The sequence below is a fragment of the Neolamprologus multifasciatus genome, chromosome 10 (assembly GCF_963576455.1).
Source record: "Neolamprologus multifasciatus chromosome 10, fNeoMul1.2, whole genome shotgun sequence".
In the NCBI taxonomy this organism is placed as follows: Eukaryota; Metazoa; Chordata; class Actinopteri; order Cichliformes; family Cichlidae; genus Neolamprologus; species Neolamprologus multifasciatus.
In genome coordinates this window covers 7,763,100-7,776,888 of record NC_140448.1, presented here as the reverse complement: position 1 = coordinate 7,776,888, position 13,789 = coordinate 7,763,100, and the positions used below count along the sequence as shown (strand labels likewise).

General features: G+C 40.5%; 1 protein-coding gene across 2 annotated transcripts; it reads left to right on the top strand.

Moving 5' to 3' along the window:
- The first annotated feature begins 447 nt into the window (after positions 1–447).
- Positions 448–12,901, top strand: trpv1 (transient receptor potential cation channel, subfamily V, member 1). Of its 2 annotated transcripts, none has more exons than XM_085175567.1 (16): positions 448–622; positions 2,908–3,139; positions 3,291–3,448; positions 3,544–3,696; positions 3,822–3,959; positions 5,787–6,085; positions 6,303–6,479; positions 6,567–6,722; positions 6,813–6,908; positions 7,013–7,083; positions 8,288–8,453; positions 8,545–8,611; positions 8,760–9,109; positions 9,182–9,303; positions 11,416–11,537; positions 11,619–12,901. In XM_085175567.1, exons 2-16 carry the CDS (start codon positions 2,931–2,933, stop codon positions 11,696–11,698), a joined length of 2,364 nt encoding a protein of 787 aa, XP_085031693.1. In that variant the 5' UTR covers positions 448–622; positions 2,908–2,930; the 3' UTR covers positions 11,699–12,901. The 2 variants fall into 2 exon arrangements, with proteins under 2 accessions (XP_085031693.1, XP_085031695.1); XM_085175569.1 differs by lacking the exon at positions 448–622 and adding an exon at positions 634–1,174.
- The last annotated feature ends 888 nt before the right edge of the window (positions 12,902–13,789 follow it).

The window sequence follows — 13,789 nt, the reverse complement described above, 5'->3', positions numbered from 1 at the left end:
TTTTCCCCCACAGGCACATATAGACGTCACAGTCCACTGCGTTATTAGTGTGTTCACTCACTCATTATGCTGCATTAAGCCACAGTGATAGTGATGCTACTATGCTAGAAATAAACCGGTGTTAATAACCGAATTTGCTCCTGACTGTCGTTGAATGTGTTATTCTGCCTGCGTGAGCTCAGACAGGCTAATAAAGAGAGTTTTAGCTTTGTGCACATTTCTGTTTTGTATTTAATCAAGGCTCCTTTGAGAATGACAAGCTCAGATACAAATGGGATCAAGATCACAGAGAAGTTTTTTTTGGGGTTCAAGTGACGGTTTTGGTTATGCCACCATATGCAAACGATAACGATCTCATGCATCCTTTTCAAAAGTAAAAAAAGGAAGTTGTCTCATGCGAGCTCTGCAGCTACAGCTCACGCTGGTAGGCAGATGCTCTGCAACCACACATTTAGTCACAGGACCAGAGCAGCACTAAATAAAACACCCAAGTACATCACATTGAGAACACGAAGAGACTTGTAAGACGTACAGGAAACTCTTGAGCAGCTTTATGGACTAAAAAAAAACCCCAGAAGACTTACGACCAAAATCTTCAGCATTCTGAATTTGATTCTTCAGGGTAAGTTTCTCCTTTTTGAAACTTCTGCTTTCATTTTCTGTGGATTTTCTGTGGACAACACGCCAGTGCTCTTCTGCTTCATGCCTGCTTTTTTGTTCAGCTAAGTGCTTCAGTGGATTATTTAGTCTGAATAAATTCAAAGATAAAAGATTTTAACAGTTGTTTTAACACTGCAATCTGCTCTGTAGCTCCTCTTTCCTGAAGTCATCAAAAAAAGCCAAGCTCTGTTGTGTTAGGTCAGGTAATATACTGCATTCTCTGTGGTATTTTGTCATGTCCAGTAATGGTCAGTACAGCATCCTTTTAAGCACTCAAGCCCAGAGTAAAGTGCCGTAATTTTCTCAAGGGCGGGTTATCTTATTTCCCTCTGCCTTGCTCCTACTATTACATTTCTCTTAATGCTAAGCAGGCATCTTCGGAGACACAATAGTATTCACACGCTCATGTCTCTGAGGGTGTGTCAATACCTCAGTGGTTTTGACATTAACATCAGATTTTTTTCAAAAACTTTTAAACAAAGGAAACAGTATAGACGACGAAGATTGAAGTCTGGTAAGTCAGCTCGTTTGTTACTGCTTTGATTGCCACTTTATGAAAAAAAATGTTTAGTTCATGAAGAATGTGCTACTGCCGTGGCATGTTGCACTACTTCGGTATATGGATGGCATGTTGAAGTGCGCAGTTAAAGGGATGTTTTTCACAGTTTAGATTGCGCCTCAGTGAGAATAAAGAGCAGATTATCTTTATTATTGTAGAGACATGTTTGTGCAGCATAAAAAAAAAAACCATACATGGCTCACATTACTGAGCATCATGGATCAATAAGTCATAAATAATACACCAGGACATAATGACATGATGTAGGAGAGGTTCCTGTACAAGCAGTTTTACAATGCAAACATTTATAGACATGTAAGCTTAGCATTTCTTTCTTTAAAATACTACCGTTTCAGTTGTGTGATTGAAAGCATCTGTTTAATTCATCTTTTACATGATGTTCAGCAAAATGGTTTTACCACAACAGATGTGCTTATTCTGTGTTTTTAGTCCGTTGTTGTGTTTTTTTGCTGTGTTCCTCCCATGATGTCCATGGGGTATAAGTTTCCACTGAATCACTAATTCCCCATTTTCTGACTCAAAAAGAGGAACAAGAAGCCACAGAAGATTTCTGTACGGTCTCATGGCCCTTAACGCATCTTTCTTTAACATCGGGGCATACTGTCTGTTTACTATCAGCTGAACTTGGAATCCTTTTAGACTGTGAATGTGTAACCACACTGTAAACCAACTGATCATGCCACAAAGCAGCGAGCAGCAAGAAGATCGAGTGCTGTGTTTCTACTGTTGTCAAGGAAGTGTTTTAAATAAAAACTCCTTTGTTAGTCACTGGTTGGGGAAACATCACATGTCTGAAAGCTATGTTCGTGCCATTTAAGACGGGTTAGATAAGCCCCTGTGGTAAACATCTTTCCGATTCTGCTGATGCAGCCACGCTACACGCTCTGACCTGAATTATTTACAGTGGCTCATGGCTGTGTTTGTAACCAATTCAATCCAAGCAGTGTGTAATGACATAGTTTTAAATGGTTTAACCTAAATCTTTACTTTGATTCCTCCAATTGTTGTAGATGACTTACTGTGGACACAGATTTGGGTGTACAGTGATTTTATTGCCCTTTTTCTCATGTTTCAAATTTCTGCAGGCTAAACAGGACTCGATTAGTTGCTTTTATTTTTTCAACAAGAAGCACCCAGAGAGCACAAACCTCCACCAAGACAGCCAAGACACTTTTAAGGGAATAGTTTGGTATAGTTTGGTATTTTGTAAACAAAATTTTGTAAACAAAATAGCAAACTTGTGTAGGAGAAGCTAACGGATAATAGGTTTGTAATAATATTGATTTTTACAACTTGTAACTAGACGTAAATAACTGACTAGCAGCTCATGCTCTTTCTCTTGATATTACTTTCTTTAAAGCTGTAATGCATTTGGGGTTAAATGTAAAAGTGAGGTCAGAGATTAAATTTTGACATGACACACATACAACCACTACCAAACTTAGTCTCCTTAAAGCTCATAAAGCCGGTTAACTACAATTTAAATGAAAATAAATTTTAAAAAAAGCACCAGTAAAATGTTAGTTACTGAGTGTCTTAGTTATTAGGTATTAGCAGTGAAACAGTAACAGTGTCTTGAAAAAAATCTCTACACTTTGTATTGAAAGCTCCTTGCAGCACCTCTGTCACTTCTGGATTATGGATAACTGTGTTGTATTTCCATGCAGATCACTGGAGGAAAGGGTGAAAAATGAAGAAATCTGAGATGTTTGGTTTCACTCTGGAGACAGACGACAGGACAGAGGAGGAAAGGTCGCGCCAAAAGGTGACTAAGAAAGATGGTCTGGCTTCTGCTTTGAGGTTGAGCCCGGAGGACCCCAAGACACCTATGGACACTGATTACCAGGAAGAAATGGAGAAGACGAAACCTCAGATCAGATTCAATTTCAACTTTGACAAGTGAGCCTCTCCATGCAGTGATAAAATGATGTTTGCCTCAATATAACACTCATTATAGGATTGGTGCTGGGTATTTTCAAGCCCCAAAGTGCTGATTTAATAACCCCCTGCAACCCAACTGTCTGTTACACTTTTTTGGTTTTTTGTATAGAGGGATTCGAGGTGTGGATCAGCATGATAACAGGAGAGACAGCAAGACGTATAACCGTGACAGACTGTTTGAAGCAGTGGCCAGCAGAGATATCAGCAAACTAGATGGCCTTCAAGAGTACCTGCGCCAAAATATGAAGAAACTCTCTGACTCTTTGTGTGAGTGTTGGAGGACCGGTAATGCAACAGCTGCAACTAAAGTAGAACATGCTGACCTATGTGTTAACCACATGGATTTGTGTTTACATCCACAGATCGGTCCTACGGTAAAACGCCCTTAATGAAAGCTCTACTGCACCTCAAAGACGGCAGGAATGAGACCATTGAAATGTTGATCGACATTTCAGAGAAGATGGGTGATGTTAAGGAGTTTGTGAACGCAGCCTACACCAACAACTACTACAAAGGTAACAGATTTTCTGTGTCCGGGAGATTTATTTGAACTCTTTTAATCTTGTCACAATATCCGTATTCCAGCATTTTTTTCCAGTAATGCAGTGGACATGTTTAAATAAGACTCATTTTCTTGCAGGCCAGACAGCTCTGCATATAGCCATCGAGAGGAGAAGTATTTTTTATGTGAAGCTGCTGGTCAGCAAAGGTGCAGACGTTCACGTCAGAGCTTGCGGGAAATTCTTCCAACCACACAAGGGTCCCTACTTCTACTTTGGTGAGCACATGCTGCTGCAGAGAGGAGTTTCCTCATGCAAAGATCATATGCCGACGCAGTGAGTCAGCCAGTTATTTTTGTAGTTTTTAGCATCAGAGCAGAAGTGTGATTTTTTTTTTTTTGAAGGAACAATATGATGGCCCAGTTTTCTCGATCAATACTTAATACTCAAATATGTATAGAGGAACAGTGTGCAAGTTGTTCAAAGGGAAAGATTGTCCTATTTTTGGACATGCTGCTACTTTTCCAAGTTTCTTATTTAGTGTCCTTTTGCAAAATGCAGAATTCTGAATTACATGAGAGTACATTAAAAGACCAGTACAGCTTTGAATCTCGAATGAGAAACAAGAGCGAACTCAAGATAAGTAAAGGTTTCCTCAGGTTCCCTTTAACTATGACACCAACTATATTAGTATCCCTATCTACATACTGTTACATAACCTCTGGTACTTATTAAAGTCTTAAAAGTCACATATGATAAATTATTCTTTGGCGTGTAACAGTATACTCTTTAATCAAACATAAAATAATTGTTTCAAATGTACAGAATACCTGGAATATTAAGTAAATGTGATCTTCATGATTTGTTGGCCATAAATTTCACAATTTATAATCAATTAATTATCTCTCTGTAACTCATCTTCCTCTATTACCAGTTTAACAAAAAGATTATTTGGGTCAAACTTGCTCTTCTTTCGGCCAGATAGTTTTTACAAATGCTGATTTTTTTTTATCTAGTTAATGGCTAAATCAATGACTTATATTAGCTGATGGTTTCAAGACGGTTTCACCATATGTGTGTTTTTCTGTTGCTGCCTGGACAGAATTTTTTTCTGCATGAGCAACAAAAGCTTGCTCAAACATCATTGGTCAATGGAAATTTAACTGCAAACACACCACAAAGAAAAACAGGACACTCTTGCTACCAACAGTCTCATCCTTTGCTTAAGGATTCTGCAAATAATTTTTTCCAGTTTTGCATTTGCATCTCTAGCTTCAGAGGGAAGATAGAGATAAAAATGGACAATATGAGTAATGCAGGAATCTTTCCCCCACCGATAGCTTCGTGTGTAGTCCCTAAATCATAGAGGAAACCATGACTGGATTCAAAACTAGTTGTCACAATATAATGTCAATTGGATTGACTAGACATAAAATGGACCAGCAAAAAAATAGTCCCTTTAGACTGATTTTTAATTTTAGGGTTTGTATTTTATCCTGTTATCCTGGTATGTTTATCCCTGTTACTAGTTCGCTAACATGAACTAATGTAAGTCTATTGACTGTAACCAATCAACCCAGCGATGTGATTGTGGCTCAAGAGTTGGGAGTTCGCCTTGTAATCGGAAGGTTTCCGGTTCGAGCTTGGACAGTCTCGGTCGTTGTGTCCTTGGGCAAGACACTTCACCCGCTGCCTACTGGTGGTGGTCAGAGGGCCCGGTGGCGCCAGTGTCCGGCAGTCTTGCCTCTGTCAGTGCGCCCCAGGGTGGCTGTGGCTACAATGTAGCTTGCCATCACCAGTGTGTGTGTGAATGGGTGAATGACTGGATGTATAAAGCGCTTTGGGGTCCGTAGGGACTAGTAAAGCGCTATACAAATACAGACCATTTACCATTTGATGTAATGTTCTGTACTGAAAGAAGATGGCGCAAAACATGTTTTAAAGCCTTTAAGCACTTATTTTTTAAATCCAGTTACATCTGTGTCCGTTTTTGAGGGCAGGGCTCCATGGTGTAGCCTTTAAACGTTTCAACACCCTGATTTTGATTCAAAAAATAAGTAAGGCTGGAATAAAACTTTAAAATATCATCAAATCTTTGTCTGCAGGTGAGCTGCCCCTGTCTCTGGCAGCCTGCACCAACCAGCCCGACGTGGTAGACTTCTTAATGGACAATGAATACCAGCGAGCAGATCCTAAGATGGTAGATTCTCAAGGCAACACGGTCCTGCATGCCCTTGTGATGGTGGCTGACAACTCCAAGTGCAACACAGAATTCATAGTCAGCATGTACGACCGTATCCTAAAGATCACAGCGAGACTGTATCCCAAGGTGCAGCTGGAAAACATTGAGAACAAGAAGGGCCTGACACCTCTCAAAATGGCTGCCCACACTGGCAAGACTGAGGTAAAACACTGCAGGTTGACATTAAGAGTACTACCAAGTGAGAAAAGCAACAGTGAGAATGAAGTGCAGAGCCATAAGAGTAGTATGGCCCTCCTTTACTACTGACAGGGCAGAAACTATAAGTTTTGGTGGGATCTGCGGGTTTCTGGGCTTTCAGAAATAGATCAGACCTTCACAGACTTTCTTTGTTCTAGCTTTCCTTTTTATTTGTCTACAGCTGTTCTCACACATCTTAAGACGAGAGTTCCAAGAGCCTGGAACCAAACACTTGTCCCGTAAATTCACCGAGTGGGTTTATGGGCCCGTCCACTGCTCCCTGTACGACCTGGCCTCTGTGGACTCATATGAGGAGAACTCAGTGCTGAAGATACTGATCTATGGCAGCGACATCCCTGTGAGTCCCAGCATTGTGACACCAATCAGAGCAGTAGTTGCATGCTGTTCGGTTCTCAAATGTGCATCCCTTCCTTTCTCCTCTTAGAACCGTCACGAGATGCTCGAGACGGAGCCTCTGATCCAACTGCTTGAAGAAAAGTGGAATAGGTTTGCCAGTGGAATGTTTTTCTTCAACTTCCTGTCCTACCTTGTGTACTTGATCATCTTTACTCTCCTAGCCTACTATAAGAAAGAAAGAATGGTAAGCTGACTGACACAAAAGAGGTGAGCTGTGCAAGCATCACAGACAGGCCTGTGTTAATGTGGATGATGTTCTCTCTGTGCCCCACAGCCATTACTTCACATTAACCTCAAGACCGATGATTACCTGTACATTTTAGCTTGGCTGGTGACAGCAGTTGCGAACTGCTACTTCTTTTTCATAGGGGTATGTAGTTAACTTTGTGTTTGTGTACATCTACTTTCTTATATCACCACCTAGTGGAAGTTGTAGTCCAGTAACATGACTGATTACCTCATCTGAATCCCTAGATTATAGATATGATGAGGAAACGACCAAAGCTGGAGACCCTGCTGGTTGACGGATATTATGAGATTCTTTTGTAAGTAGCAGGCACGCTCAAAATTAAAGCTACCTTGTGGAGTTTTCTCACCTCTTTATAATGCAGTATTATTCCTGATACAGAGTCGCAACTTGCATTCGTGCAGCAATCAGCTGAAGCCCCTTTACTACTAACATTTCCTTTTAATAGTTTCAATTGACTGCAGCAGTTGTTGTGATTTAATGATGTCAAAAATTTAGACACACCTTCTCATTTAATGTGTTTTTCTATTTACATTGTAGATTCTTACTGAAGGTATCAAAACTGTGAATGAACACATATGGAATTATGTAGTGAACAAAAAAGTGTGAAATACCTCAAAACATGTTTTATATTTTAGATTCTTCAAAATAGCCACCCTTTGCTTTGATTACTGCTTTGCACACTCTTGGCATTCTCTCGATGAGCTTCATGAGGTAGTCGCCTGAAATGGTTTTCAAACAGTCTTGAAGGAGTTCCCAGAGATGCTGAGCACTTGTTGGGCCTTTTGCCTTCACTCTGCGGTCAAATCTCATCCCAAACCATCTCAATTTTGTTTAGGTTAGGTGACTGTGGAGGCCAGGCAATCTGGTGCAGCACTCCATCACTCTCCTTCTTGGTCAAATAGGCCTTACACAGCCTGGAGGTGTGTTTGGGGTCATTGTCCTGCTCTAATCGGAGATACTGTTAACTTGCGATTTCTGAGGCTGGTGTTTTGGATGAATTTATCCTCAGCAGCAGAGGTGACTCTTGGTCTTCCTTTCCTGGGGTGGTCCTCAAGTGAGGCAGTTTCGTCATAGCACTTGGTGGTTTTTGCGACTGCACTTGGGGACACAAAGTTTTTGTAATTTTCCAGAATGATTGAAGGTTTGCAGTGGTGTCACCAAAGCAAAGGTGGCTACTTTGGAGGATCTAAAAGATAAGACATATTTAGAGTTATTCATCAATTTTTTCTTTGCTACATAATTTCATATATCTTACTTCATAGATTTGATGTATTCAGTTTGTATCCACAATGTAGAAAGTCGTAAAAATAAATAAAAAGCATGTTTGTGTCCAAACATTGGTAAGTTGGTTATATACTTTCTATAGGTATTGTACTTCTTTTGGGAAAAAATAGGTTTTTCCATATCACTTTGCAAATAAATGGTTTGTGGAAGATGTACAGCACAGTAAAACTCCTCAGCATTCATGTTAATAGTTATTACAGTGCTGCCGCTGATAGTCTTTTGCAGGGTGTCCTCTTCCTGATCTCCACTGGGCTCCACCTGTTTGGGAGGGATAAGTACCTCAGCTTCCTGGTGTTGTGTCTTGCTCTCAGCTGGGTGAACATACTCTACTTCTCCAGGGGCAACGAGCACATGGGCATCTATAGTGTCATGATACAAAAGGTAGCCCTTGCATGTCACGCAGTTCCACAGAGAAGATAAATTAGATAGCAACTGATCCCATCACTGAGGCTCTCTGTCTCCTTGTTTGCAGATGATCCTCAGTGACATCCTGCGCTTCCTGTTTGTCTACATCGTCTTTCTCTTTGGATTTTCAGCAGGTATTATACCCTCTCTAAAAAGGAGAAAGGTTTGCACAAAAACATCTGCATTTTTTGATTCCATTTAAAAGGTTTTTCATACAGAATCTGTAGCTTGTGTACCCTGATCAGACCTGCTTAACCTGCTGTAACCTGCTTCCTATCACAGCGGTGGTCACCCTGCTCAAAGAGCCTACAGCGGACAAGTCTCCTGATAAAGAGCTGAATACAACAAACACCACTAAATCAACTCGTTTTGTCCTTGTTGGTCTTGAGGAGGATTGTGTCAAACCCAGCTTCTCAAACATCTCCTACACTACCCTGCAGCTCTTCAAGTTCACCATTGGCATGGGCGACATGGAGTTCATCCAGGATTACAAGTACATAGACGTCTTCTATGTGCTCCTCATCTTCTATATCATACTTACCTACATCCTGCTGCTCAACATGCTCATCGCGCTCATGAACCGCACTGTGGAGAAGCTCACCAATGAGACCACCAGCATCTGGAAGCTACAGGTCAGAGTGTTCAGAGCTGATGTGAGTATATAAGTGAAGTATGCGTGATTTAAATGATGTGACTGCTTTCAGAGGGCTATCACTATCCTGGACATGGAGAGGAGACTGCCCTGTTGCCTGAGGGGTTATTTTCGCTGTGGGGTGGAGAAAAATCTCAACACTGCTACTGGAAAGGACCGTCGGCAGTGTTTCAGGTTGGCTTCTATTCAGTTCAGTGACAGCACAGTGGTTAGTCACACATTTTCAAAGGGCTGCAAATGCCCTGGACATTCTAGCTCCAACATGTGGTTGACATTTGTGGGTTTTTTTTAATGAAATTTAAGCTTTTAACCAATACCATCTAATGTTTCTGTCAGTTTTGTTGACAAAGACAACATGTTAGCAAGCAGACATTAATAGATACCACAAAGATCAACATGAAGCTTCTGCCTTCTTGAAGGCTACGCCCTTACCTTAACCCCTACTGGAGATAGAGGCCTCATTTTTTCCAATGACATATTGGCATAGAGCAGGGTTGGAAATCTGTTGATTGAAGTCCCAGCTTCCTGAAGGCTGCAGCTCTTGTACATTCCTACTTTAAACATGGCAAAAAGTTTCAAATAAAGAAAGATTTATAGTTTATGGTTATATTTATTTATTTATCTATTTATTTTGGGGGGGGGGGGGGGGGGGGGACAGAGAAGACACACACTTATATAGATATCAAAAACTCACGTGTCAAGTATGATACATTTGGTGTTACAGGGTTAATAAGGCCGTCTCAGGCACATCAGTGAGCCCAGTGGCCACACCCATCTGCTGTTAAAGGCTTTCTTTTATTAGGAGCATCAGTCCAGAAGAAATCTGCTTAAAGCGAATGGCTCGTTTGAGACAGATGAACTGAGGCGCTGCACCAGCATAAGATAAATAAGGATTATTTTTTGAGTCATGCAAAGTTACTCTAATGAAGTCCAAGAGTGAAAATATAGAGCTGCAAACGATTATTTTACAGGAAGTTCCTTTAGTTTTCATCTAGCAGTATTACAAAATCAAATGTTTCATTCTGCATTTATGTTTCCTTAACGATGAGTTGCAACACCTCAGTAAATCATTAAAGATGTGGTTTGATAACCATTAGAGCAGTTTTGGGGTTTTTCCAAGAATAGCTGAACAGGCAGAGACCACCTTCACTAGCTTCTGATACACACACAGTCATTTTGTTCGATAAGGTAAAATATGACAGATACCACTCAGCTCAGAAAAGAGCTTCAGTGTTTTTTCCTGGTAGTTTTTTCAAGGGGTAACAAGTTATTTGTCAATTATTTTTGTTCCAATCAGCCTCATCTGCACTTTGCATTTATTGCACACCAACATACTAAACCAGCTGAACATGGATAATTTAGCACAAAGCACTATGATGCCAAATGCAGCCTCACAAGTTATGGAGGCCCTGTTGGGTCAAAGCTTTTTCTCTTAAAATGTAAAAAAAAAACAAAAAAACCCACTACAGTTTGGGTCTGCATTTCCTGTGTCATTCTTGCTTTTCCCCTGCTTTACAATTGTCCTTGTACAAGAAAGACTAAAAATGCCTGACATAAATAATGACTATAATCTAACTTAGTCTAACTTTGAATTATTTCAGCTGACATGATGTTCAAATGTTGCATTTACTTTACTAAATTTGTTAGTTGGATCACTACAAAGTGCATTAGCACTAGTTGGCTTCTGTGGCTGCAGAAAAACAAAATCTAGAGAAACTGGCTGTTAGTGAGCTGCGGCTTGAACTCGCTTGCAGATAAATCCAGACATGTATAAAGACAGGAGAAAAGAACACGTTTGGGCATTGAATACATAATTATTAGAGTTATTAGTCATAAATTTGGCTACGTTTCAGTATTGGCTATATTATTTGTGTTCAGCTGTGCTAAATTGAACCTCTGCATGTGTGTCAGTCTTTGTGGGTTTGTAGCGGGTTTCCTGGTGACAGGAAGGATGATGTATGAGGTCTAATATTAGACTTATTATCTGACTTTATTGGCCAGGTTTTTATATTAAGATTCTTCATATCGAGGAGTATAAAATCCCTTGCATGAAACTGATCACCACTCTGCTGCTCACAATAAAGGCTGATAAAGGCCAACTTCATCAAGGCACAGTAACAAAGGAGAAACAAAGGTTTAGCATTGAAGAGTTCATCCAAGACGCGGCTGTGTGAGCACAATCGATTGATGCACAGTACACCGTGTTGTTCGCTAATTTTGTTGACAGCTGATTGATGTGTCACACGGCAGACAGTAATTGGAGCATGTGTCCTCTTGTCTCCTCAGAGTGGAGGAAGTCAACTGGAACAAATGGAATAGCAACCTGGTCAAAATCGATGAGGATCCCGGCTGTTGGGAGCATGTCCAGCAGCCAGGCACTGAAACCCCGCCTAGGAGCCAACAAAGAGGTGCGGAAAGATGAATTCATGGATTTGTGTGAGGGAGGAAAGTAATTCGAGTCCACTAACATTTTCCTGCTTTACCCACAGGGAGGAGCTGGAGAGGCTTATTCATGGATGGCAGTAGGCGGTGGCAGGCGTACCAGTCCACAGAGATGACACCGGTCTAACAGAGAGCTGCTCTCTGGCTACTCAGCCTGACTGGCTGTTTTACTTGCCCAATAATTTTAACAGACATGGATAATCTACTTTACTGACTGACTGATTCCCCAGTGTAACCTTCCAAAGAAAACCTTGTGGACACTTTGGGTTTGACTGACAACAGTGTAAAACAGCAATATTTATCAGTATTGAATGCCAGGCAGTGTTGTGCAAATAGCAAAGAAATTTTAAAGCAGAACATTTAATCCAGCGGCTTCTTCTACATGCTGCTCCTGCACGTCAACTGGATGCACATCCTCTGCTCAAAGGCCATAACCCGCTGGCACCTCTGGTATGGCTCGAAAACCTTCGTGGAGTAATGCCACTCACCAAGGTGCTGATCCTTCCCTCCCACTGTGTGCCCTTTATACTAGGCCCATTTTCATCACAGCCAGACAAGCTAAATCTACTGCGACCAGATCAGTCCCACAGATTTCACAGCTTGCTTTGTCTACTCCACTTCCTGTTCCGGCCTGGATAAATGGCATGAAGCGGCAGCAATTGGTGTAGCAATCACCACCTTTGGCTCTACCTGTCACAGTTACAAATGTGGCTTAGACAAGCCTTTAGAAACACAGAGTCGCTTCTAGGGCTGATTATGAGAGAGACAAATGTGTGTGTGTGTGTGTGTAGCTACCTGAACTGTCACAGAGGATGACAAGAGCTAGGCTGCCTGCTGTTAATTTAGACAAATTAATGTTCAAGCGAACTGAGTTCAAAGCATAAATTAGAACTTTATTTTATTATTACAATATTACAAAAAGAGTAGCACAACTCTCACGCTCTTGCCTCTTATCTGTCGTACAGAATGACACAAAAGAAAGGTTCGTGGACCTTCTTCCATTTCACAGCAACAGTACAAGAAATAAAGAAAGAAAATAAATTTTTAAATAACAAGCAAATCAAGTATTATAAATAGTCACAACTGCAAACTGAAGCTTTGAAACTTTGTGGGGAGGGGAGGGAGAAGAAAAAAAAATTTTTACAGCTCAAAAAACTACACATTGCTAAAAATATATAATTACAAAATATTACTCATTTTCCTCACTTTACATAATAAAGAATATCTAAGGAATTGCTCTGCCTATTCAACAAAACTTCCATTAAAGTAAAAAGTCAAAAGAAAAAAAAAAAGAAAAGCAAAATAAAATTGCTGTTTCTGTGGATCCTTACCATTGCCTCTTCCTTCTTATTTGGGGTTTTCATTAAACCATGCTCATTTTCAAAGGAAAGTCCAAGGACCAAACACTTAAGGCTTTTTAAGGGTCATTAGGGGGTTAGGAGAACAAAACATGGGTGCCATTGCGTTATATCTCACGCACACACACTGTCTACTGCACACACACACTCACCCTTAACCGTTCCCACATCCACAGGCAGCATTCATACACAATCATTAAACTTTAAAGTTACAGTAGTCTAGTAGGTAAGCCAGTGTACAATAAAATAAACAATGCATTTGCTGTTTCACTTAAAAGTCGGGCTTCATTTACCTCCGAGTGATCTTGCAAGTGATCAATTTGGTCTTTTCATTTCAGCATCAGCATCAGTAGCAACAACACGTAACTTAGTTCGCTGAGGTGCCCATTGTTGGGACCACAAATCTAGCTAGGCGTGTAGTGAGTTCCTATGGGGCATTGACGCGGATTTCATCTACTTCAGAGACTTTTGTCTGTGCCTTTCAATACCTTCAAAACAAATCATCTCAAACATTCAAGTAAACACATTTGTCATGGATACAAAGACGATCTGAAAAGGACACGAACTTTAAAAATGGCACCGCTTCCTAACAGTGTGTCCTTGTTAACCTGACTTTGGTCGCTTTTAAAAAGGTAGGAGTAAGTTTTATCACAACCTTCCTTGTCATAAACATTTCACAATCTTGCTGCCAAACGTGGCACTAACGCAGTCTGTTATGCCTTTATTTCTTTTTCTCTTTTTTCTTTCCTTTTTAAACACCTGAATTCATTGCAGCATGTGAAGCAGGACCAAGCATCAAAGTTTTTTCAACTTGTTTGTTCCCTCTTGGAACTTAAATATGTACAAACAACCTGATTACA